Consider the following 26,365-nt stretch of genomic DNA (forward strand, 5'->3'; position numbering starts at 1 on the left):
ATTACGTTTTTACGCGAGTGATTTCTCTTTTTTGGCCGTGTACGATAGTTTCATGTCAAATACGATAATTCTGAGCCTCCGGTACGATAATTCAACATTTCCCATCTGGTAACACTGGCCAGGACGTTTCTGTTTGAATGTATGGGCCGTCAAGGCCAGAAAGTTGTTTTTTGGTAGGCGTTCCTGCATAACTTCCAGGTATGATGATGATGTCACGCGCATACCCTCTATAGCAACTGAAGTCTGTGCAGACAAATGCTCTGGCAAAATAACATTGTATATATATTTTTTTCCCACCCTTTTTAAATGTATTCAACACAAAATGTATTGGCCTACTTGGTTCTGGTTGCATTCGGCCCTTTCATTAAATGTTTGTTGCTTCATAAAAAGGTGCCAACCTTTCTGAGGAAAATACATCATTTTTGTCAAGCAACACTTGTCAAAAGGAGAGGCTGCTTCTGGTAACAAGAGAGATACGCTGATAAGAGCAGTTGAAAATGGCTGCACAGCCCTGGTTAAGGTTACAGTCAGAGAGGTTGAATTTCAGCCGATGAGGTTTTGCTCTTCTCCATTGTGAGTATTGTTGCTAAAAAACAGAAAGTGGGTTAGGCGTTTTGTAAAGGAAAAAGGAAACTAGCTCTTTCCCTGGGTGCTGAGAGGACTACAGTGCATGCCAGGTCACATCAGAAGCTGTGTTCCAAACTAGCTTGTAGTAGCGGTATATATATATGTAATCTTTGAATATGGCATTCCCATTCTAGCCATATCATTATAGGTGAAAATGATCAGTGGTTAGCCGAAACACCATTGAAACTATGACAAACAGCTAAATGAGATTCTCTTCGTTGTAACCCTCCTACACTATTAATAGCACAGGCGATTTCCCCAATTAATTCTCCACTATTGGGTGAAAGGCGTGTGCTGATTAGTGAAATCAGTCGGTGGCACAGGCCGGACAAAAGGAAGGGCTAACACATCCTTTGATGGAGCGGAATAAGCAATAGATAGCACACAGCGCCTGTGCCAGCGTTGCTTTCTTTGATTGGTTGAGGCTCCACTTCCTCATTCCAGCTCACAATTTATGTACAGTAAAGGCATTCAGCTCCATTGTGTGGTCCAACAGAGTGGGGGCACAGAGGGCCAGAATGCACACACGACAGCAGGGACGTGCTGGGCCCCTGATTCAGCCCGGGAAAACTTTTTTTTAATATATATTTCGTCGTCGGGTGGAAACCTTATACGTCCAAAACCGTTTGTTTTGTATTTATCATTTTAAAAATGATTTAAACTAGTGAAAACAGCCGATCTACAAGCACACAACGCCTCGCACCGCGAGGCGTTGTGTGCTTGTAGATCAGCTGTTTTCACTACTTTTGTGCAACGGCCTTGTATGATGAAGCAGGGCTTTGCTTTGCGAAAAAATTTATACATTTGAAACTTGGAGATACGAGGTTTCTGCCCGACAATGACGATTTACTTTGTTGGCGGCCAAGCCCCCCAAATGGAACAAAGGCCGACATTTTATTTTTATTTTTTTCCTAATGGCCGGCCTGGACCGGACGGGAATGTACTGGCCGTTCGGGAGTTGTCCCGCTTTTCCCAATGGCCAGCACGTCCTTGCATGACAGTGAAACCCGGCCCTGCGGTGCACCTTCACAAAAAGCACGTGTGGCAGTTTTTTTTCCTTTTATTTGCAATGTTCTTTATTATCTCTTCCAGTTTCAGATGTGAAAAGAGGCATTAATTTTCTTTAATTAAATATCTTTTTAATAAAGTAAAGCAAAAAAGTATTTACACATTTTTTTTTTGTCTTTTCATTTTTTCTTCTTTCAATTTAATTGTAATCCATGACTTGGGGTGGAGAATTATTATAAGCACCTTCTGCCAGCTGGGGAGAGAAACATAAATACGGGGTGGGGTGGGGTGGGGGGGGGTCCTGCCACTTTTTTGTTTCCAAAGGGGAGAGCGGGTTACATGGCATTTCATTTGCATGTTTTATTTATTTAAAAAAGGAAAAATAAATCATAATAGTATATTTACAGAACTCTCCTGAAATGCATTTCCACTCATGGAAGCAGAAAAGGATTCGTACTGTTAAACTTGAGGGATTTTCATAGAGGTGTGTATGTGTGTATACAGTATATATACATACATACACACACATATACACACACATATAAATATACATATAATATATATGTACATACTGTATGTATGTGTATATATATATCACGTATCAAGTCTCAATAATACCCTTTTCATTATTTTCTTTATCTTTAAAATGCTTTACTTAGCAGTTTTTTTGGAAGGTTGACCCCTTTCTCTTCCAGCCCACAGGTCTCTTACTTTCTGAAGCGCAGGGGGAAAGTAAAAATAGACACACATCAGAGGGAAGGTGTAGGGGTGTTGCGTAGCAATTTGGGGGAGCATCGTGACCCCATCCCCCAGCAGCAAAAGGTCATTGTCCATCGCCCCTAAAGGTCCTCCAAAAGTCCATGTCCAAACCTTAAGGAGTCCACAACCGTTCCTTAAAACTGTCTGAAATGTCCATAGACAGCTGTCGTGTCCTCCTTTCTCTGTTTCATTCATGATTCTTATATTATATAAAAAAAAGCACACTCCAATCATCCAACACCCAGAAAGAATTGAAGACAAACAGCTAACCATCTACATAAGCTCGTCATATAGATCATACGCCAAACATACGCAAACAGATGTCACCACGTCTCGTCCGTGTGGTGCACAAGTATGTCATCAAAAAATAGAGATGTGAGCAGCTTTTTAAAGTTCTCCTGTTGGGGTTTTTCAGATTTTTGTTTTGATTTTCTTTTGTTTGTGGTTAAGCAAAACTTCTCCCATAGTGTCACCGCGGCAACAAGAAGCCATTTTAAAACATGGAGATAAAAAAAGCAACACTGAAAGAACTCAGCATCTTACTTTCTACGGCGCCACAACACCTCAGTATTTCATCTCCCAATTCTTTTCTCTTTTAGTTTAAGCACTTATTTCATTGAGTTCAAAAACACATTCGGCAGCACAGGAAAAAATATAATATGAAGAAACTGAAAGAAAAACAAAAAAAATAAAATAGTACGATCGAATGTTCGATCCGTAATACAATCTCTCCCAGTTGAAGAAAGTTCTTTTTTTTTTCTTTTTCTTGCTTTGTATTTTTCTGTTTATGCAGAAGGATTTTGCTGATTCAGTGTCTCCTGAATCTTCCACTCAACAATCGCACTCCCACGGGATCAATGTCTGACACCCCACCAGGCTTTCTTGAAGTCCAGGGGGTGGGGCAGGGTGGTGGGGGGCCTAGCTGTTGTTGTCAGACTCGTCCTCTGCCTCGCGGAGCCAGGTGAAGAAGGCGGTGACGGACTTGAGGGCCACGCCCTTGCCCTGCTGCTCGGCAGTGTCCTTGCTGGACTCCCACTTGTAGAAGGCCTCCTCTTTGATCACGTCCTCGTCATAAAGGGTGTCAAAGAACATCCGCAGAAGGTCTAAACGGAGAAGAGAGGAAAAGAGAAGCTGAGAACAGAGCCCGTGGCAGATCTAAAGTACGCTAGTATGTTTTACATGGGGTTAAAAGTAAACTAGAAAGAATGCAATCCTGGGAAATTGCAAGTGTGGTTGCCTATTTAAAGGCTGGAGTGGATAGCCAAAATGTCATGTGAAGCTCGACTAATCCTCAAGCTTGCGCCACTCCTCCATTGATCGCAATGGACCTTTTGCATTTTTCCTATTTATAGTCTGGATTGTTTATCTGGAAATAAATAAATAAAGTAGCAGTTTATTAGTCTGTCACCACCACCTGCACATCAACATGTTCAACGGGGTGTCAGGGTGTCATTATCCGCCGTAACAAGTGTCATGGTCCAGGTAACTGCTGAAACTATGGAAAAAGGATGCCTATTTCCCATCTATTAATTATTCTATGGACGATAATTTTAACGCAGTAATACTTGTCTCAGTAGGCTAATTGCGTGTGAGACACACAGCATAGTAGGCTACACAATGTCATACACGCTACAATTAAATGTATCACTAGAAGCTTAACTTTCTTTTTTCTTTTTACACAAATACCTTCATACACTAACAGACAATACATTTACATTTTAACAGTTGTGACAGTCTTTGCTCACGTAGGCCTAATACTAATGGCTTTATTAGAGTCCTGGTTTGGTGTGATCACAACATGGATTATACTCACTGGCAGGCTGCTCCATCTCCACCATGAGGGCCTGCAAGGCATAGAGAGCTTGCAACTCCTTCTGTTCGTCCTTCAGGTATTTCTGCAGCAGCTTGGCTCTGTGGTTGATCTTCTCACTGTCCACCTTGTACGGATTCTCACCTGAAGGACAAGAGTGGTGCCAAAACATGTCAAACACTCAATCACCACTACCAACAGGGTTCCCACACATTTTTACCAATTAATTTCCAAAACTTTTCCAAAACCTTTCCAGAATATTTAACCCGATTTCCAGGACTATATAGCAATAATTCAGCTCAATAACAAGTCGCTTACTCCTATGCGCAATGCCAAAAGACAGGTAGTGTATGCCAGTGATTCTCAACCTTTTCAGGCTGTGACCCCCGAAATAATGATATTTTAACTGGGGACCCAGCACCCTGACGAGCACTAAGAGTTGAGGAATTTTGTATAACGTTTCTATTGTGAAAATAGCAGATTTACGTGCTCGCAACGCGAGGCGTTGTGAGCATGTAGATCGGCTATTTTCACAATTTCTGCCTCTAATATTTGACAATTTGGCCAATGTTTAATTTGTAATTTTCAGTATTAACAAAATCAATAACCAAAGACCTTCCAGGACCCTTGATCAATTCCAAAACTTTTCCAGTACTGGAAAAATATTTTTCTAATTTCAAAATATTTCCAGGAATTTCATGGCCGTGGGAACCCTAACCAATAAGGGTGTTACCGACGACTCAGGCTGCAAAATGTGGACAAAGTATTCAAAACAACCTGCTGTGTTTATCGACCACAGAGGCCAATCACAGCAGGTCTGCTTCCAGCGTATAGGCGTGCAAAGCAAGCTGCGTGTAGGAGAGAAACCAGTGAAAAGATTTGCGGATGAACTATTTGCAAATTGATATCGGATGCTGTGTTAAGAGCAGAACATAACAGTCAAGGATAGAAATTCTTTATTTAAACAAGAAGTCTAAACCATGTCGGTGTTGACAACATATCTGGCAGAATAACCATCCAAAGCGTCATCTGAGCTGAACTATGAAAGACGAGAAGTGGACTCACAGATGATAGCGGACTGGCAGATAGAGGTCATCATCGCTCTGACAAACGTGTTGGAGGACGTCTGCTCTTCCTCCAGGTTGGCCTGAACACAAACTCACACTGGTTACCATTCATGGTGATGACAGGGGATAAGCAGGGTTAACAATTCAACTATGGTATAGCATACAAAGCATATCACATGGGAATGGTGTGACTTCAAGGGACTACACCAGGAATTTCACATTTTTGTTTTTTGGTCTTCCCAGTGTCTCTTACAGCTCAATACAAAAGGCCAGCTAACAATACATTACATTTGTAGTCGCTCATCAAAGCAGTCCATGGTTACTGTACCATGAGTGCATCAAGTGTCTGACCAATCACATCTTGTAAGTGCAAGAAATAGGCATTCAAAGGCAATGCAGAAGTTCCTGATGACCTAGATTTGAGACCAAATTAATGTCTTGAACACATGACATTTAATCGGGCGTACCTCGATCCAGTCGAAGATCCTGGTGTTGTCAGCATTGTCCTGGATAAGTCTGTCCAGCTGTTTGCTCATTTCAGCGGGGCTCACCGCTTCCTTCTTGTCCTTCTCTGACTCATCACCAAGGGTGAACTCCACTTTCTATGAAGATACAGGACACCATGATATTTGACAAACACACAATTCTGTTGGAAACTTATTGGCTGGTCTTACACATGGCTAATATTAAACCGATAGATGGGAAGTTTTGCTGTCTTTGACAGAAAATGAGTGGGGCAGGTGGAGCTCTGACCTTTTCTGTCACAAACTTATTGACGTCTTCGTCCTCAGGCAGGAAGTCTTTCCAGCTAAGGCCTGCCTCCCTCCACATGGCTCCCACCTTTATATGGCTCTGCAGGAGCAAGAGAGGAAGATTGTATTCAGACTGATGGGCATATGCATTCACCAATGAAACAACAGCAATTAGTGGGTTAGTTCATTCAGTGATAGTGTACAGTGTACCACTCACCATTCCTTTGCAGAGTAGAATGAGGATATGGACCAACAACACTCCGGCATTACCCATAGGAACGAGAGGCTTAGATATTTCCCTGGACACACACACACACACACACACACACACACACACACACACACACACACACACACACACACACACACACACACACACACACACACACACACACACACACACACACACACACACACACACACACAAATTAACAACACACAATAATAATTTACACATGGAAGTTAATTGCAGAACATGCTTATCACAGTCTCAACTGTGTCTGTGCTAGCTTGTAAGCCTCCACAGCGAGGCCTGGGACTCACTTGAAGAGCTCTCCCATGGGGATACCTCCCTCGTGCAACATGGGGGTGATCAGCTCAGCCAGGTACAACCAGAAGAGGGGGATGTCTATAGCCATATCCTCTGCCACTTCTAGGATCTCTTGAAGCCTGGAAACACATATACTGATGTTAAGGTCTTTACAAATCAAGCCTGATACAAATACAAACATGAAAATACAAAACATTTGTGAATTTGACTCTTACACAATATCACAGCAAGTGCAAAGTTACTTTTCAAAGAATGCGGGTAAAGCTGCCTGACCGTCTCGCTAAAGAATGACTTGGCACAATGGCAGGCCCCCTTTTCTCTCAAATAGTCTTACCCTTTGTAGTACTGCTGTGTGGGCATCGTGCCAGTCTTGATGAGCTGGTGCAGCAGCAGCCCCATGTGCTCTCGCACGATGGAGCTGCGCTCTAGCGTAGACTCCAGACCGTTCCGCACAAACACAAACAGCAACTGTGCACCGTTCATCTCCTGTACGCACTGCAATGCCTCCTGTTGGTTCAGGCGAGCACAAATGGTTAAGAGCGAAGTTGGGAGGATTTACCATAGTGTAGCCAACATCACATTTCGAAGCTCTTGCTCATGTTTTCCTAGAGACACAGCCTACGTACCTTCATGTCATTGATGTGGAGATATTCTTCGATGATGGCCTTGGATTTCTTCTCCAGCTCCTCCTCGGTCAAGGCAGGCTTGGTGGGGGTCTGGGGACGTGGAGGTGGAGGGGTAGGAGCTGCCTCCCGTTTCACTGTTAAAACATACACTCAGTCAGACACTAGCCAATTCATTTTTTAAACAAAGTTTCATGCTGTCCAATCCAGTGGTTTTACACACCAGTCTCTTTGCTCCTGGCACGGTCTCTGTCTCTGCTGCCGCGGTCTCTGCTGCCGCGGTCTCTGTCCCTCTCCCGGTCGTCCGTCATGCTGGCCACGCGGCGGACAGCGTCGACCGGCCCGCGGTGGTCTCTCTCGCGGCTGTTCTCCTTCTCCCGGCTGAAGCTGCGCTTGGTCACAGTCAGTCTGTTCCTGTCGTCCCGCCGGTCGTCCCGCCTGTCGTCCCGCCGGTCGTCCGGTCTGGCGAATCGGTCAAAGCGGTCCCCACGCTCTCTACTAGAGCTGTTTCTGTGGTTAGAGGAGAGGAAGGGGGGTTATTGGAGGAACTCAGATCTGAGCGACAAAACAGAGCTCATATTTAGTACATATAAAATTGTATATTTCATAGAAATAATGTGAAAATATGCACAGTGCTGCACTACAGACCTCTGAGGCACTCGTCTGTCTGATTCTAGAGGAGAACCTGAGGTGGGCTGCTGCAGAGCAGAGAATCTGTTCACGGTGCTGGTGGCCGGACGGTTGCCTGTGCCTGACTCTGGAACTGGGAATGGACACACGCACATGTTCCGTCAAACAAGTGTTATGGAACTCTCTCTCTCTCTCTCTCTCAAAAAAAGAAAAGTGTCTCATAGACGGAAGGGTACCTACCAGGTTCTGCAGGCTTGGTAGTACTTCCACCGCTGCTACCTTTGCCCCAACTGCCCCATGTTCCTTTACCTCCTGGAGCCAGCAGCTGGTTGTTAAAGTCAAGAACTGGAGTCTGTGGAGGTGGTGAGCATAGGTTAGAATTACCTGCACTGGTTAGTTAGAACCGCTGGCTGGGTAGAGACACCTGGTAGTTTAGAACCACTGGTTGGTTTGCATTCTCAGGAACTCAACATGAGACAGTTGAGATGTGCTAGGAGGACCAAATGTTTTATCATCTTTTACTAATTTATTTTAGGCCAATGAGTGTGGTGTGGGACATACATACATACATAGAAAGCCAGATGTAGGAGCTCCACAATAATACAAGATAATAATATATATAGAATATCATAGTCAAGTCTCTATGCCAATGAACTAGGTAGGGGTGGGCAATATAATCGATTTGGCAATACATCGCGATAGCTTATTTGCCAATACTGTATAGATACTTCAGGCCGTAGTATCGCGATACTTTGAGGAAAATAAGATATGTTCCCATGCATAGGAACCAATGGTAGAAGTCCGGTCCTGACACTCTGCTGCCTCTAGATGTCGCTGTACTATAGTAGCTACTTCCCCTTCCCACTGAGGTCTCTCGAGAAAACGGCTGCGAACAACGAAAACAACAACATTAGAGCAGCGCCTTGAGCTTTTAAAGCTGATATATGGCAAAATTCGCAATAGTATCGTATCGCAAATATTCGCCATATGTTGTGATACCATTGCATCGTGACCTAAGTATCGTGATACATATTGCATTGTGAGATTCTTGCCAATATCCACCCCTACAATGAACATACATGAAAATATTGGGCATCTCTGCGCTGTCCATGTATTTCTTTTGTATTTATGTTATTTAACCAGTCACTTAAGAGCAAGTAGGCCTAGGGCAGCCATTTTCCAGAGCTGATCCATCAGCTCTGGTTCTAATGCCTGTGCCTTGGCAGGAACATATCCCTCACGTTAATGTATTTTGGTGAGGGAAGAAACCCATGAAGAAAGGAATAAAAAGACGCCAATCAGGTTTGAAACTAGGAGCTTCTTTGCTGTGAGGCAACACATAGGACAAGGATCACTAAAGGTCCACAGGCCATACGTACATTCAAACCCTTAAAGGAGCCCAGACATAACATAAGTCTAGTCCTACCTTGGTGATTTTGCTGAGACGTGAAGTATCAATGGGTCGGTTCTTGGTGGAGATGGGGACCGTGTTCCAGCCCTCATCCTGGGGCTGGCTACGGCCCTGAGGTGGGCCCCGGCCGCCAGGCCCCCCTCCTCCACCCATCCTGCCCCCCATGCTTCCACCCATCGGCTTGGACATAAGAGCCTGCTGGACCTTCATCTGTTCTCTGTGCTCCTCCATCTCAGCATCTTTGTGGATCTGCTCGATGGTCTTGGGACCTTGTTCCCCTCGCCTGGGCACCCAATTATTCTGGGACAGAGGGAAAGACAGGTAGATGGTGAGCGCAAGGCTTGTGTCGTTGCACTAGCCGTGGCATCTCATCATGTGCAGGCTACATACACACACAATATGAAAACCCTTTATACAGGACTGACCATAGCAACGACAGAATACAGAATATTTACTAGATGAAGGCTGAGGGATGTTGTATGTGAAAAGTAGTGTGTGTGCTAGGGCTGTCACAATTATTACATAATCGTCTAATCGCAATTATCACAACGCGCCGCGATGCGACACGTTGTGAGCTTGTAGATCGGCTATTTCCACTATCAATGTTCTTTTTTAGTATAAAGTTGTCAAATATGTCTTTGTATCTTTGTATATTTAGGTTATGTGTCATATCTACCATGTGCAACTTCAAAGCCTACAAGCCAAACAGGAATGTAATTGTCAACGACAGAAACACAATTAAATCGTCAATCGCAATTATTTGAGTGACAATTAATCGCCACGTAAAATGTAAAAATCGTGACAGCCCTAGTGTGTGCTTGCGCGTGTGCGTGTTACCCGTCGCAGATCCAACACGTCCTGCAGCATGAAGCGGATCCTAGAGGAGGTCTTCTTCTCTTTGATTATCTTCTCCATCTGGTGGAAGTACTGGTCCATGCGAGGCTTAAGAGAGAAAATGCAGTTAGTTAGTGTTGTCAAAGCTGCTTGTGATTTTCAAATCGCTGTCAGATCACAACCATGCTGACAGCGCTAGCGAAATGCACACATCTTCTGTTAACGTGAATGCATCATGTATGTACCTTGGCCTTCTCAAAGTCGAGGTCCTTGCCAATGGTGGCGAAAAGTCTACACAAGCACTCCAGGGACTCTTCGTCGTGGTTTTTGAGCAGCTTGACGATGCAGTCGTGCATGATCACCTCCGTCAGCATCTTGAGCTTGAACAGCTCCCCGATGAACTTGATGTTGCCCAGAGAACGTCTCCTGGCCTGGTCCTTGGAATAATCCAGTTCCACTTTGAGGCGCTCCTTCTCCTCCTGGTTGTGGCGTGTCCAGGGTTAAAATGGCAGGTTAATATATAATGGATTTCTGGGCAATTTATTAGAAAGATTCAACATTAAAGACACCTTGGTGTCGTAGTTGTTGTCAAACATCAGAGGAATCATTTGGTTTTAATGCACTGACTGACGGAAATATAATGACGATACACTAATGTTTCATCTACTGTATTCAACTTTCATTAGTTTGACATAAAGTACAAGGTGATTTACTTTATTTCTGCTTGCCGTTACACATCTACATTTGTGAATTTGGAATAATAAAAAGTGACAAAATCAACCTTAATATGATCTGTTGGCATGATATTAATAGAACAGTAGCATACCGCTGGGGCAGCATCCAGCTCTTTCTGCTTCTTCTCAAATTCTTCGTCATCGTCTTTGTCCTTCTCGAACTCCTTCTGACAGCGGTTGAGCAGCAGCTTGCGGAAATTCACGACTCCCGGCTTATCTCCCGTGGTGGGGACTTTGAGCTGAGGAGGGTAGAAACACAGGGAGACTGGTTAGCATACACAGCTATGTTGAGCTATACTGGCCCTTTCAGACACACTGCACTCAAGGTAGTGAGTGCAGTGCACAGTGCACTGTTCTCACCATTGGGTACAGCACACTGTTCGGAGGTCAGAGTACATAGTTTACCACATTTATAGTGGGACTACATCACCATGTAATAACATTCTGTATGAAAATTATAACTCTACCTTTTAGACCTGAATTAGCGACTCAAATCCTGCATACCAACCTTGACCGTAACGTCAAATCACTTGGCTGAAAATGGTCGATCAACAAACTCATTACAACAATGTGTTGTGATGTGATCAGTTATTTTTGCCAAATGTTCACCTATTATGACATGCTTAGAATAGGGACACTAGGGTTCATGTGGTTAGGAAATGTGAATATCTTTGTACAGCTTAAGGGGGAAAACAATAACAAACTTAAGCAATTGTAAAAAAAACAAACCCAAAAAAAAGCCCCTAAGATAGGGCTTTCGTCCTGAGGTCTCAATGCAAACACACACACACAATATCAGCTTTTCCTCCATTTTGCAATCCGTGCCCAGCTGAATGCCTCGTTTCCATTATGCCACGCAGGTAGCCATTAAATGGTGCAGCGGTCAAAGTTCAACTTGGTTTGTGCGTGAGCTCACTTTGCTCTAAGCAGTGGCAAAAAAGGCCATTGGAAATAGTGGGTTTTAGAGTGCAGTAGTGTGTGTTCTGTCTGAAAGCCCTATCAAAGTGAATAGTAACAATATATTCAGATTAACAGCAATGGGGGTATGTGGTTAGAACGTTACATTGGCTCAATCTCATCAGTTAACATGGACACGTGGCACAAAATGGTTATAACTGGAGCAAAAGGACCCACGCACATGCATACACTCAAACACACAAAAGACCCGTCTTACCCCCATAAGGCAGCGGCACATGTTGGCATAGGCCACGGAGAAGTTGGGCTCAGAAATGGCCTTCTCGAAGATGAGGTCGATGACTCCCTTCAGACGTTCCTCCGTGTCGATGGTGAGCTCCGTCACCTGCTTCATCAGCTGCTGGAACATCTGGGGGGTCAGCTTGTTCAGGACGCTGCGCACACGCTTGAACAGCTCCTGGGTCTTGGCCTCCTCTGAGTCGTCCTCTCCCTCCTCTGGCCCTTGCTGCTGCACTTGCTTCGGCTTCTTGACGGACGGCTTCCAGGCCTTCTCTGCCTTGTTGAGCTTCACGTCTTCGGTCATCGACGTGCAGATCGTGATGATCTTCCTTGGCTCTTTCCTCTGGCCCTGCTGGGAGCGACGAGGCCCACCGCTCAGGTTTATAGGACTCATACCTGGAGGCTGTGGGGAGGATGAGTAGTGGAGGAAGGTGGAAGATAGGCTTGAGTACTGATGTCGGTACTTGTATTGGTCTATATTAAAACAAATACGTATATAAAGTAGCAGCCATAGTAACAGTACCTAATATAGGTTATAGTACAATAGTAGCTAGTTACATCAACACATGACTCGACCTACTATTATGATGTTGACTAAGAAGATGATGTTGAGCTGTCATAGAGGCCCTACTAACTCATTGTTGTGTGTAAACACAGAAAAGGGTAAAAAATATTAATAATAAAATAAAATAAAAAGTACAAAAGGATTTTGGAGATATCAAACAATTCGTGGACTAGTGCTGTAGAGAAGCTAGCTGGTTCACCTTCTCCAGAAGATAGCTTCCTGGTCCTCTCCCCCCTCCCATTCCAGGTCTGCCCAGGTTGGCAAAGGAAGGAGTGAAATCAGGTCCACAGTTCATTCCTGGTAGACGACTGGGGTCCAGCTGTCGCAGAGGTGTCTTATTGGCCTAAGGAGTGGGAGGGTGAGCAGAGGAAAGACAGATTGACTAAGATTAAGATTAAGATAATATGAAATATGAGGGTACATAAACAGAGTTGTTAACCGTCCGTCAGGCCGATTTTTAAATGCTACCTGCCGGTCACTCATCTCCCGATTAGGGAGTCTTACTGTTATGAGACAGCTCTTTGTGGGTCTGCCACTAACAACAATACCCGACAGGATCCAGTTCCGTGTTTTACCACGATCACTCGGTGGTACTGAGATGGGTAGTCTGGTAGTCTCAGTACCGATTCTATTACCTCAGGTCTGTTTAATTTGTAACGTGTAATATCCGAGTGGATCCAAGAGGACTCACACTCAGTGCTGAACGGTAGAGAAAAGCAATGTGATGATTAGACTGTCCTTGGATCAGATTATTGCAGCGCAATACACAGGGGGACAAAGCTGAGTGGAGAGCGCACAAAGCGCATCAAACTACCTCAAAGGAATCAAAGTGCACATGGATTCCCTTTTCATCAAGGTGAAGTATTATTTTGGAACAAATCGGATCTCGGAAAGAAACCTCACAGGTCGTGGTCTGTCTTTTAAAATAATTATGTCGGGTCGGTCCACTGAACTCACGTTGTCTTGCAAGCCAGATGGTTGCCTGGCACAATTTTCAAATGCTTCCGTCATATAGTCTGGAGCATGGAATCTCCGAAAATGATCAAGCGATAAAGCGGATGTGAAGCCTCCTCCCCACTTCTGTTTAGTCTTTACAGTGGCACAAATATATCCCAATATAAATCAAAATCATTGAAGCATATATAGCTTGCTGCTTAGCAGAAATGAAACATTTAAAATAAAATGTAAAGATATTTTAAAATATATTTTCGTGAACGGAAATAACGAACAGATGACGGCTTCCTGTCTCGGACATCGGGAGGTGTAGTTCCAGACTCTATAGCATTCAGAGATTGTGTTGTCTGGCTACGCAAGACAAGATTTCACAGGTCCATCTCGTCTAGGTCTGTCATTTGAAAGAAATCTCTGAACCTGTCGGGTCTCTGAACAAATTTCACAGGTCTGTCATTTTGGACACGTGAAGCACTCTAGTACAACCGATCACTGCTTGCCTTTTTCTTGACTTCTTTGCCTTGATCAACATCTCCTCATGAAAAGTATTAAAACACAAATCTTAGCGTCCCTATTCTGGGGTGAACATAACAAATTTACAAGCTCACAAAGCAAGAAGACACGCTCTGAGCTTGTAGATCGGCTATTTACGGTAAAGATATTTAGTGTAGAGGGCCTAGTATAAACCTTATTTGGCCTAGTATATTTAGTTCCCTGGGGACTCTGGTCAACTAAGGATTTATGGTTTAAATGGTTAAGTACCTTGTCCAGGACTACATCACTGATGGCTGGCAGGCCCTCAGGTTTGTTCATGCTGGCTGAGATGAACTGGAATCCCAGAAGGAATTCTCTGTCATACTTCTTCTTATCTTCTGGGTCAATTGGCTGATGTGGTTCTGGAACAGAGAAGGAGACTTTGGTTTGCTTAATCAGCACAGCAAGACAGACAATTTTAGTTTTTTCTTTTTTTTCCCTTCTTTTGGTCATTATAAAAAAGGAGACCATTGTACACACTCAACTTCATAGTCCTGATATCCCACTGGTTGAGAAACCGTAGCCTGGAATTGGATGAAGAAAAAAAAAGAAAGAAAAAGAAACCCTCAGCGGATAAGGGTCTGGCCTCACTCAATTGTGAATCCATTTCCTCACCTCTAAGAGTTGGGTGACCAATCAGGGCCCAGTATTCAAATATGGGCTTACATGCCATTTATTTTACCTGCCCCTTGGAAAAAAACAAAAAACTTCCATATAGAAGTGCCAGACTCATATCCACGCAGTGATATAGTCTGACTAGGCGAGGGTAGAGAAACAGTGGCTGCATAGACAGGAATTTGGGGCAGATTGTGATACTCATAAGACTCAGGAAGTGCAAATACACAATGTATCCAAACACCCACACAACATTAGCAAGGCAAAGGTCAGTGACAAGAAAAGAGCAGTCTTTTCAATGAAACAAAACATAAAAGCAATCATTGAGAGAGAGAGAGGGTGAGATAAGAAGATCACAGAGTCCACAGCGCTGCCAGCCGATGGTCCACGGATTGGGACCAAGGTCCAGGGACCCACCTGTTTTGTACTGGTACTTCTTGTCGCCCGCGCCTGGCTTGACGTTCTCAGCATCCAGCTTGTCCTCCTTGTCTTCCCAGGTGAGGTCAGCCTCTTCTGGGGCAGGGGGGGCTGCGGGGGCCTGAGCCTCCGGGGCGGGGACTGGCTCCGGCTCAGGGGGGGTCTCGTCGACCTGGTCCTGGTGGTAGAGAGGAAGAGGAGAAGGCAGAGAGGGAAGGAAGGAATGAAGTGAGTGAACTAGGGGGTTTAACCCATTTAGAACGGGTACACATTTTGTGTATCATTATTTTATGCTTTAACTATTAAAAAATAGCAGATATACAAGCTCACAGCGCGGCACCGAGTGCCGCGCTGCGAGCTTGTAGATCTGCTATTTTTTTTAAATCGTGAAAATTAGAATTTTGACCCGATTCTATAAGTGTCTTTTGAATCCTTCTAAGGTTTTTTTGAAAAACCCTATGTTTCTATGTCAGCAATCTGGCCAGCCATCGTCAAAGAAAAGGTACTTTTCACTTAACTGGAGCTCAGTTAGTCTGTTCTTGAGAGACTACTATGTCAGTGGTTCTCAAACCTTTTCATGTGAAGGACCCCCAAAATTATATTTATTTGGCCACGGACACCCATCTCAAAATATTTAGTTCCAGGGACCACCCAGAAGCAAAATTTGAGTTACAAAAGTTCGCTTTGAAAATACATATACTCACAAGATTTGCACACATTTTCATGACTTTTTCAAAAATAGCAGATCTACAAGCTCGCAGCGCGGCACTCTGTGCCTCGCTGTGAGCTTGTATATCTGCTATTTTTCACTGGTTAAAGCATATTCAATAATTCTAGGCCTAAATGGGTTAAGAGTATGGTGCAGGAGCCATCATACAGGTGAATTACACATTCAAAAGTGTGGCTATAAGACAGGTTCACACACCTCTGTGAAGGCATCCAGGAGGTCTCCCACGGCCCCCTTGTTGTTCAGGTCCTTCATCTTTCTCTTTTTCTTTGGCACAGACAAAGCAGCTACAGGCAAAACACAACAAACCTTAGAACAACAAGGCAGTGCAGTGGATAGAAGCCCATTTCCACTACTGAATTAACATAACATTTTCTCGCAATCATGACTTTAGAATCTCAGAATAATGAGTCTGAAACAAGACAGGGTCTAAAAACAGCACAGCCTCCATGCAGGTTTCTGAAGTCACAAGGCCATTATTTGACATGAGTACTATGACATCAGTCATCTCCATATTTGAGCAACGTTTCCACCCAATCTGACGACCTCTGACTCCCAGAAGAAAATGTGTGTTTTAAAAACTTTCAATATTTTCATAACCAAAAACATGTGAAAAATATTCAGTTACTTCCTTAGCCTACTAGCTAGATATCTGGCACTGATTCACTGTCAGACACACTGATTGGACAGTCAGACACACATGGGACACGTGACGGCTCACCCCCCAGGAACCATGCCGTAAAAACGTGTAAGTCGTAGAAAAATGTGCTTTCAAGAGGAGGGATGTTAACTAGCCAGTGCAAATGGCAATACCAATACCGTACATTAACAAAAGAAGACCGCAGATTAAATGTTTGTGCGTATTTGTGATTTACAAAGTGGTAATTAATAATCCATCCATCCTTCCATTCTGGAATAGAGGCAATGACATATGAACGACTCTCACTGACCTTGCATAGTAGTTTCCTCTGGGGCAGGGGTAGCTGTGGAGGGAGGGGGGGTATCCTCCCTCTCTTCGGCTGTGGGAGGAGGAGGGGTCGGCGCCGCCTCTGGAGTGACGGCAGCGATCACGTCAACTGCCTCCACAGGAGCAGGAGTCTCCACCTTGGCAACGGGCGTTGGCGCTGGGGTCTCCGTCTTAGTGTCAGGGGCAACTTGAGTAACCGGGGCAACGGTCTCAGCGACATGAGGCGGGGTGGGCGTCTCTGGCTGGACTGTGGGCGCGAGCGCTGCTGGGACAGCGTGTGTTGCCTGGGCAATGGGTGCAGGCGTTGCCTCAACAACGGGTGAGGGATCTGCCTTGACAACGGGTGAGGGTGTTGACTGGATAACGGGTGAGGGAGTTGACTGGACAACGGGTGAGGGGGTTGCTGAGACAACAGGTGAGGGGGTTGACTGGACAACGGGTGAGGGAGTTGACTGGACAACGGGTGAGGGGGTTGCTGAGACAACAGGTGAGGGGGTTGCTGAGACAACAGGTGAGGGTGTTAACTGGACAACGGGTGAGGGAGTTGACTGGACAACGGGTGAGGGAGTTGACTGGACAACAGGTGAGGGGGTTGCCTGGACAACGGGTGAGGGAGTTGACTGGACAACAGGTGAGGGTGTTGACTGGACAACGGGTGAGGGGGTTGCCGAGACAATGGGTGAGGGAGTTGACTGGACAACAGGTGAGGGATCTGCCTGGACAACGGGTGAAGAGGTTGCCGGGACAACATGAGAGGGAGTTACCTCAGCAACGGGTGAGGGAGTTGCCTCGACAACCAGTGAGGGTGTTGCCTGGACGATGGGTACGGGTGTTGCCTTGACGACTGGTGAAGGCGTTGCCTTGACAACGGGTGAAGGCGTTGCCTTGACAACTGGTGAAGGCGTTGCCTTGAAGGCGGGTGAAGGTGCTACCTGGCTGAGCGGCGAAGGAACTGCCTGGACAACGGGTGCGGGTGCTGCCTGGGCAGGAGGCGCAGGCGCGAGCACCTCCAGTTTCTCGGCGACATCGGGTTCAGCGATGGGGCTGTCGTCGCGCTCCGCGTTGCTGGTGGCCGCCGGGGCCTCGGGGTCCTGTGGGGCAGGCAGCGGCAGGCCGTTGGGGAGGCGCAGCTCCTCCGGCTGGGCGATGGGAGACTCCAGGGGAGCCTCCATCTGATTACTTGACGGAAGGGTGACGGAGAGCCTCGCCGGCTCCACCTCAGACACCCCATTGGTGGTGGAGGTAGGGGCGAGGACTGCGTCTAACGAGGCAGGCTCGGCCTCTGCTCCAGAATCCTCCCTTGTCACCTCCTGCTGCTCAGGCTTGTTCTCTGTTCTGTTCTTGGGGACAGGGTCTGGGAGGGGAGCGGGGTAGGCTGGCACCTCAGGTGCCGAAGGCCGGTTGGGGGATTGTTCCCTGGGGGCTGGGGGGGCGTCCATCACGTCAGCGACAGGAGCGCTGGGCGGAGGGGTGGGAGTAGTGTTGAGAGGGCTGTCGCCCAGGGAGGGTGACGGGTCCAGGGGTAGAGAAGAGGGAGCAGGGGTTTTAGTGTCCGTGTCTGTGGGGGGAGACTCTTTAGGGAGGGGTTCTCTCTTGATAAGGTCAGGGGTCTTTGATAGTGGTGGCGGCGTGGGCTTCCCTCTGTCATCTGAGAGTTCAACAAGAGACATTGGTAGGAAAGAGATCAGATGGGCCACAGACTGAAAGTACAATCTATTAATCACACTCATCAGTACATAACCCAAACATAGTGTGCCTGTCCCCTTTTGTCAAAAACGACAGCCATTCCATCGGTCAATGAAACTGAGATCATTTTGTTGCATGTTGGAGTTATCACATATGCGTTCTTCATCTTAAATTTACCTCCTCCATTGGCTTGAAATCTTATAAAACAAATCTTATAAGACAGGGGTCTTCAACAGGGGGTCCGGGACCCCTAAGGGATCCTCAGAGTTATTACAGGGGGTCCTCCAAATCTTTGTGTGATAGAAACTTTTTTCGCCTTTTTTATATTAACTACTTGAACCCTAAATTCTGAGAACCTTAGCCAAAAATAGCAGCTCTACATGCTCACAACACCTTGCAGAGTTTGTAGATCGTCTATTTTCGGCAAAGAGGTTTGGTGTAGAGGGGAAAAAAGAACAAACTAAGTACAGAGCGAAAGGTCAAGTTTATTATGTATTGACGTTTCAAGTGGTTACATATCTTATAACACAAATTGACATGAATCCAAAATACACTGATGATTGTGCTGCCAAACGATGAAACTATATGGAATCTATGAAAAGGTTGTGGAGGTCTCTTCTTCATCTCTCTTTCTCTCTCAACTATGGGGTCCTTGGCCTGAAAACGTTGAAGACCCCTCTTATAAGGCTATTATTCACCATGATGTGTGTGTAGTACATGTGTATTCCACTCACCAGGTCTGACCAGCGCAGGTGTGGTGGCAGCAGGTGTGACCTTCTCACCGTTGGCCTGGGTCACAGCTGTACTCTCAGATACGGCTGACTAATGGAGCATGGATACAAACAACAGGATATAATAAGCAATAATAACCACAGGGAATTTCCACTCCTCACGGAAAAAAAGAACAGGGGACAAGGGGAAACTGTGTTGCTCACCTGTGGTGGGGTTGGGGTTGAGCCACTGCGCCCTCCTGACATAATCTCCTCTGTAATGTCTCTACCCCCCTGGTTAGGGTCCCGTATTCTGATCTGCAAAAAGTAAGAGATTAGACGTCAGTAAAGAACAACCACTCACAATGCAAGGAGAGAGAAAAAGCAGAGAAGAGAGAGAAGGCAGAGCACTGAAGGAAGAGTATGTTGCTCACACTGGCTGCTTTCCCACCCCAAAATGAGGGAGAGGCAGGAGGGAGCAAGAGGGAGAGAATGTTTTAAAGGCAAGGAATGAAGCAGTTACACAAAAACGAATCTGGACTGAAGCTTCCCATGATGCAATGCCTTAGGTTTTCACTGCTTTTTGCATTCTCTCTCTCTCTCTCTCACTGTACATGGGCTGTGGCAAGCTAGCTGTCTCTCTTTGAATGAGGCTACATTTCTCACATTCTTGACACATAGGCTCACCAACAATAAAAGAAGAAAAAACAAAGTGACACAGATATGGAACTGTTTGTCACTCTGCTAAATGTGTTCCAGACGCTTGGTCTGATCGCAGCTCAAATTGTTTGTCGAAGCATGACTTGAGTTAGCCGACTTTGAGCTAAGTTACTAAACAAATTCCAGCGCAGGCAGGGCCTGTAGAAAAATGCCTGGCTCTGCAAGTCACCAAGTCAAAGCACAAACATTATTACAACAGATGGCTTTTCTGCTTTACTCTGACCAACCACATGTTCACCCACTCCTGGGGAGTGTGTCTACATGACAAGCACATGTTTGCTATCTCACTATCTGCGTATCTCTCTCTCTCTATAGAGAGCCGGTATGAGCCGGAATGTTCTCTGCTAGAGAGCTTTACCTGCCACGATCAGTACCCCTCTCCCTGAGCTCCGGAGACCCTAGTGGGCCTCTCCCATCCTGGGGCTGGAGTAGTGCTGCCGGCCCAAAGGCCTCTGCTGGAGAACTGGGGACTTAGTTGGATCCCGCAACACTGTCTGGGACACGAAGTAGCACACGCAGTCGCCTCTCTGTGTAACTCATACACCTACACCCACAACTGGGATAGCTAGCTAGCCAGCTAGCGCTGCAGGACGGGGCACAGCCAGCCTTGCTCCCAGTAAAGCTTGCTAAGCGAGCTGTCGTTCTCCCGTTCCGTCACGCTTACAGAGAGGGCGAGCAAGCGGGGGAGGGGGAGGAGGGGGCAGTGGAGGGGGAGGGAAAAAAACTGGCCTTGTAAAGCTACGGTACTGGAATGTGTGCCCCCGCCCACTGAAAACGAACAGACAGTCAATGGGGGCCAGAGAGGAGGAGGGGGAGAGCGAGAGAGAGCGAGGGGGAGCTTCCAGGAAAAAAAGTCCTCCAACTTTATCAAATGAGCTCCAGCTCTCAGAAGATACTCCCCCTTTTTCTCAGTTTCTCTCTCTCTCTTTCTGCTGCTGTTCTGTCATTCTGCACACTCATGCTAGTCACTCCTCAACCTCAGGCTCTCCCTTCCTGAGAGAGAGAGAGGGGGGGGGGGGAGTGAGTGAGAGAGAAGGGGGAGGGGGGAATGCCACAGCAGCAGTGGAGTGAGAGAGCGGAGGGAGGGAGGTTAGCCCTTCCGGCTGTGAAGGGGAGGAGACCTGTAGCCACGTGGAGCTGAGCTATGTGCTGACATGTTCTTCCCCCTCCCTTCCCCGCCCTAACCTCTTTTGACACACACAGGCAGAAAGAGCAAAGGGAAGGAGAGAAAGAGAGGAACAATACCGTTTGAAATGCTTCAGCATTTCAACGTGAAGCTATGTTTCCAAAAAATCGTGTTGTTACCCATTTCTGGGTTGAAGAACAGTTTTCATGCGTCACAACTATCCTGTTTTTTTGTCGTTATGTTGTTTCTCCCCCCAAAAAATATCTATGTAGTATAAGTTAATGTCATGAATTAATAAAAGACAAAAGAACAAATAACAAACACGAAACAAAGAAATGACAATTCTAAAGATTTTCAGAAAGAAATAGAAGATTGTGAAAATCTACAAGCTCTATGCATTATGCCACGCTGTAAGCTTGTAGATCTAATATCACTACTGAAATATGGCTTAGTGTAAGTGATTCATTCATCAAGTATTTTAGAAATTTCACACTAAAGTTCTCTTTTGGATCTCAAGCTGAAAACCCTGCACTGCAGTGCAGACAGAGAATGAGATAGCAGGAAAACTGTAAGAGATGGCTCAATTGCAAGACTTAACTTTGGCAAAGGCATAAACTGACAAAGCCAATCACAGTCAGTTTATGTCAAAGGCATAAACTGACAAAGCCAATCACAGTCAGTTTATGTCACAATGAACGATCTGTCACTGCAACATGCTGCCACATAAAGCTAGGCTACATTTGCACGGAAGCACACACACACACACACACACTTCAACATTCAGTTGTGGAGGAAGCGTCACTCACCCGGGTGTGAATTGAAGGGGTTTTTGATTTTTTTAAACTCCTGTGACACCCTGTCTCTCATCTTCCAGCTCTCACACAGGGCTTCAGTTAAAGTAGGAGTGCGTATTTTTTGTGTGTGAGGGTACGTTTGGGTGACAGAGAAGGCGAGGTCTCCGTGTAAGCGTAGGACCTTGAAGTCGGCGTTGCAGTTATGGGCTGGGGCCCTTGGGAACGGGCCGAAGTCCGCATGGAGCGACCACGGCCAGCTGCATGCTCCCACAGTCACACTGATAAGCAGCCAAGTTCCCCAGAGAGAAGGGTGAGGGAGGGGCGACGGCGACACACATGCACACTGCTTGACTACATCTTGTGGGTCTTACATTGAAAACACAGAGCATCTGCCAAACAGACAGACATTCCACTGCCAAAGCAATCATATGATTCAAAACCTTTACATTTTAAGACCCCCTCCCCTCCATAACTGTGTACAGTGTTAAGGGCCATTTATAGTTACGGATGGATGATTTTGTGTACGTTTGGGGTTGAGGAGGAACTTACGGTAATTGCGTCGACGTGCATAGTTCCGTCCGTTCTCTGTGTTATATACGGTTCAATTACATACTGTATCCAATAGATGGCACCCAAATACATCTTCCCAATGAGCAAACATGTTGATAGGCATCGGCGATTACATGCATTAAGTAAATAGCCTACAGCCGTGCTGTGCGTTCTTTCAATGGCATCGTACTCTATTTTCACTCCATAGTTGATGTCCCTGCACGCCGTCGCCGTCGGAAAATGCTGTTATTAAGCCTATTATTAATATTATTATTTGGATAAAGTAGAACAACTTTTAAAACCAATCATAATCATTTAAAATGGTATCATGATCTGACACTGGCACTTTGCTGCTTCTGCGTTCTGCCTCCGCTGCTGCTGTGTGCACTGCAGTTGTACAAGTGGCAACAGGTCTGCGTCCTGAACGGCTTGTTCACTGTTCAGCGTTAAACTTTGTTTTGATTTATTTATTTTTTACTTCCTCCTACTACGAAATGGATACCAGAAAAAAAGACGAAACATTTCTCCCTCTACTGCCCCCACGGTTGACAAAAGTTCGCCACGGGTACTTCATGTGTACGTACGTTTTTATCGGTTTTAATCCGTTAGGTTGAGTGTTGTCCGTAACGTTACGGACAGAGACAATTACGTCCGGAGCTACGGAGAGACCGGATCAAAGTACTCTCCGTCTCCGTTCGTTATGTATCCCCGCGTTGTTTATGTACTACTATGCATGGTACTTTACAGACCTGTAAATGTCCATTTTGGAAGCTCCTCAAAAACCACTGATCTAGGCAGATTAGCCAGAGCCACCGCTAGGAAGGCATACGCACAGCACGCACTGTGCGTAGGGCACCAAAAAGAGATCACCATCAAAACTAATATGTATTTGCTCTGCCTAAATAATCACGGCATGCATGCGTGATGTGTCCTCAACTTAGGCGCCTATCATTTTTAACACTGTTGTGCGGTGCCCTGCTCACTGTGCTCAGAGCTGAAGCGGCCCCTCTCCTCTCACCCGTGGCCTGTCTGGCGTGTGTTGAGCAACGTGCATGCTTGCTGGTACAGCGTGCAGAAACAATCTGCATTTAATAATGTTCAACTGAGCTACAATCGCGCAAAGACATCCGAAAAGTCAGAAACTGTTTGTATGTGCATGTTGCTTTGCGTGCGAGCGGGGAGCACCCGCAAGCCAGTTGTGCGTAGGGCACCCAAATGGCTAGCGGCGGTGCTGGGACTAGCAACATACAAAGCCTTCACTTTTTTCAATATCCATCACATCCCATGGGGGAAATTCAGTATCGAGTATTCCGAAAAGCACGGGTGAGGGGTGTGGGGCGGGGAGGGGAGAGCAGTTAGATAAGTGTCTTGCTCAGGGACACTTTGACACATCGCTGAGGGCTGGAATCGTACCTGGGATCTAGGTTACTCAATCAGACAGACAAAAGACAGTCCCAGCAGAGCTCAAGACGAGATGAGATGACCTAGTCAACTTTACAGAGTAACATTATCAGACAGACAACACACAGTCACAGTACACGTTAGAGACTAGATTATTACAGGTTCAATCCATTGGAAAATTACATTTTTGGGGTTTACATCGAGTAGTATTTAAGGATTAGATCCAGTAGAATATGTCTTTAAAGATTAGAATATTTTAGCCAATGGAAACCAGAGACCAGAAAGCTAGCCTCAATATCTACCAAAAGAAAATGACCGTACCCACCGAAAATAGAGCACAAGATGGTTCATCCCATGTACAAAACGTACATCAAAATTATGCTAAAAATCCGTTTTAATGCAGTTGAGGAGCACAGCTAAGAAAGTGAATCCAGGAGCAGCAACAGCAGTAGCCTCTCTATGAACCGGATCACAGGGACCCACCACATACCAACCGAGGGCCATCTTGGTGAGCAGAGGAAACACTAGACTCAGACATATGTAGAGACAGTATTACATGCTTATGTCATATAGGTACAGCGTCTCAAAGCCCACCAACTTAAGGTCAAGGCCACACCACTATCTATTTCAATCAGTGTCCTGATTGAAAGACTAGAATGTCACCACACCGCCAGGATCATCCTTCGTGAGATTGCGACACCGCTAGCTGAGCTATTTTGTCATTTCACCTCAGTTACCTAGCAATATCACATGTCGAGCAGTGTGGTCCTAGGCAGGGATACTTAAACTTCTGAGCCTGTGGGCCACATTACAAAAATGTAAAGGGGCCAAGGGCCAGTTGATAAAATGACTTGATACTCTCTTATATTTGCTTTATTTCCACATAACGTAAGACAAGTCCAATGTGCATTATGTTATGGCTTGGAATTCCATTTATATTCCGTCAATGACACAATTTGTAATCAAAGTAATTTGCTAAATGTTCTCTCTTTTTAATAATTCTGTGCAATTAGCATATTCCACACAAACAGAAAACAAATTAATGTACATTTGTCTGCTATTTGTTGTTGTCTATCTGTCTGCCTGCTATCAAGTGGGATAACATTAAAGATAGCTGAGCACATCTCTCTTTCAATGGCTTCACAATGTTATTTATGACTTGGCCCACATTCAATACAAATGGCTTTTTACAGAAAATAAACTTGTGAAAATAGATAGTTATGGCTAAGGAAAATAAAATCAAAACAAACAATCTACTTAAAATAGATTACCCAGACTGTTTTGCTACCAAATGGCTAATGATGCAGTTGTTAAAGAAGAGCTACAGTACATCTCTCTTTCATTTGATTTGCATTAGGCCTACAATGTCGTTTTGGGTATACTAATTAGTCGGGCAGAGCCACTGGTAAAAATAAAAATAAAATAAAAAGTCAGAAATCAGCGAAAATCAGTGCCATTATCTCTGGAACGGAAGGTCCAATCTGCTCAGTTTAAAGTTTGTTGGATGCGTGACTTTGAGGACCGAAGTGGCCTGCGGGGCGGAGTTTGAGTATCACTGGGCTAAGGCCCTCTATAGGGTACAAAAGATAGTGGCATCATAACCTTTACTATTTTTCTTTCCCAGAGTTGGACAAAGCCACATGTTTATCATTTTTATGTCTCTGCGTGCAGCTTGACAGTGAGTGTCGCTTAATTTATGTGAAATTCTTGGTTTTCTATGGCAGTGGTTCTCAACCTGTGGGTCTGGACTAGCCTAGCTCAGCTAGAACATCCCAGCCATGATACTGCAGTTAGTTAGCTAGATGCATTAGTATCTAGGCTGGCCCCAGGCTAGGTCTGGACCCCCAGGCGGGTCCCCAAATTATTTCGGGGGGTCCCCAGATGATTAACTTAATGTGCAACATTGTTTTCTCACTCAACTATAAACAAACCAACATGAATTTTAAGTTTACAGAGGGTATCTGCACATTTCTAAAGTGACAATTTAAGGACGTTTTAATACCTCTAAAATACATCTAAAATGACAAATTAAACATTGGCCAATTTGTCAAATATATAAATTGTGAAAACAGCCAATCTACATACAAGCATGTAGATCTGCTAATCTACATACAAGCATGTAGAGCTGCTATTTTCACAATAGAACCGTATTATACAAAATGTAAGGCCTCAACTCTTAGTGCTCATCAGGGTGGTGTCAAAATATGATTATTTTGGGGGTCGCCATGGTTGGGTCGGGGTATGCCATGGAATTCGCTGACCACCTTCATGCTCCCAGGAAGATCAACCCTACCAAGAGAGCCAATCTTAGGTCAAATGTTCCACCTGTACAGAAGCTATCTCAGAGTCTAATGGGTGGATTACCATGAAACTTTCTGAGCACTTTCAATCTCCCCAGAGAATTAACAAATTCCTCTTGCCTAATTGACTGTAGGCCAAAATGTCAGCTTTGTTGTACACAAAAATTTAAAATCTATCCAATAGGCAGATTGCAGGATTAACCATTCTGATTTTAACGTCCACATGGTCTTTCCCCTAGCACCATCCTTAGGCCAAACTTTTACTTGTTTTCTTCTTAAACGACAATAAACCCACCAATATTAT

The 26,365-nt window shown here is 45.2% G+C and overlaps 1 protein-coding gene across 4 annotated transcripts in view; it reads right to left on the reverse strand.

Moving 5' to 3' along the window:
• Positions 1-1,833: 1,833 nt before the first annotated feature.
• LOC308289903 (eukaryotic translation initiation factor 4 gamma 1-like) overlaps positions 1,834-26,365 on the reverse strand; it is a 66,813-nt gene continuing 42,281 nt past the window's right edge. For 3 of the 4 annotated variants that reach the window (XM_080731675.1, XM_080731674.1, XM_080731673.1), the window contains 24 exons: positions 19,397-19,489; positions 19,196-19,283; positions 16,759-18,423; positions 16,007-16,095; positions 15,082-15,259; positions 14,278-14,411; positions 12,764-12,907; positions 11,980-12,402; positions 10,898-11,044; positions 10,317-10,550; positions 10,075-10,179; positions 9,253-9,537; positions 8,067-8,178; positions 7,845-7,959; positions 7,420-7,706; positions 7,200-7,333; positions 6,908-7,080; positions 6,567-6,692; positions 6,241-6,322; positions 6,025-6,123; positions 5,739-5,873; positions 5,270-5,351; positions 4,208-4,348; positions 1,834-3,497 (listed from right to left, as the gene is read on the reverse strand). In XM_080731675.1, coding sequence (XP_080587801.1) covers positions 3,313-3,497; positions 4,208-4,348; positions 5,270-5,351; positions 5,739-5,873; positions 6,025-6,123; positions 6,241-6,322; positions 6,567-6,692; positions 6,908-7,080; positions 7,200-7,333; positions 7,420-7,706; positions 7,845-7,959; positions 8,067-8,178; positions 9,253-9,537; positions 10,075-10,179; positions 10,317-10,550; positions 10,898-11,044; positions 11,980-12,402; positions 12,764-12,907; positions 14,278-14,411; positions 15,082-15,259; positions 16,007-16,095; positions 16,759-18,423; positions 19,196-19,283; positions 19,397-19,489 — 5,256 coding nt within the window. In that variant the 3' untranslated portion in view covers positions 1,834-3,312. Of the gene's footprint in view, positions 3,498-4,207; positions 4,349-5,269; positions 5,352-5,738; positions 5,874-6,024; positions 6,124-6,240; positions 6,323-6,566; positions 6,693-6,907; positions 7,081-7,199; positions 7,334-7,419; positions 7,707-7,844; positions 7,960-8,066; positions 8,179-9,252; positions 9,538-10,074; positions 10,180-10,316; positions 10,551-10,897; positions 11,045-11,979; positions 12,403-12,763; positions 12,908-14,277; positions 14,412-15,081; positions 15,260-16,006; positions 16,096-16,758; positions 18,424-19,195; positions 19,284-19,396; positions 19,490-20,249; positions 20,611-26,365 lie in introns of those variants that run through there. The other variant, XM_080731676.1, reaches the window with a different exon arrangement.

Source organism: Nannobrachium achirus, assembly GCF_963921795.1.
Source record: "Nannobrachium achirus genome assembly, chromosome: 8".
Lineage (NCBI taxonomy): Eukaryota > Metazoa > Chordata > Actinopteri > Myctophiformes > Myctophidae > Nannobrachium > Nannobrachium achirus.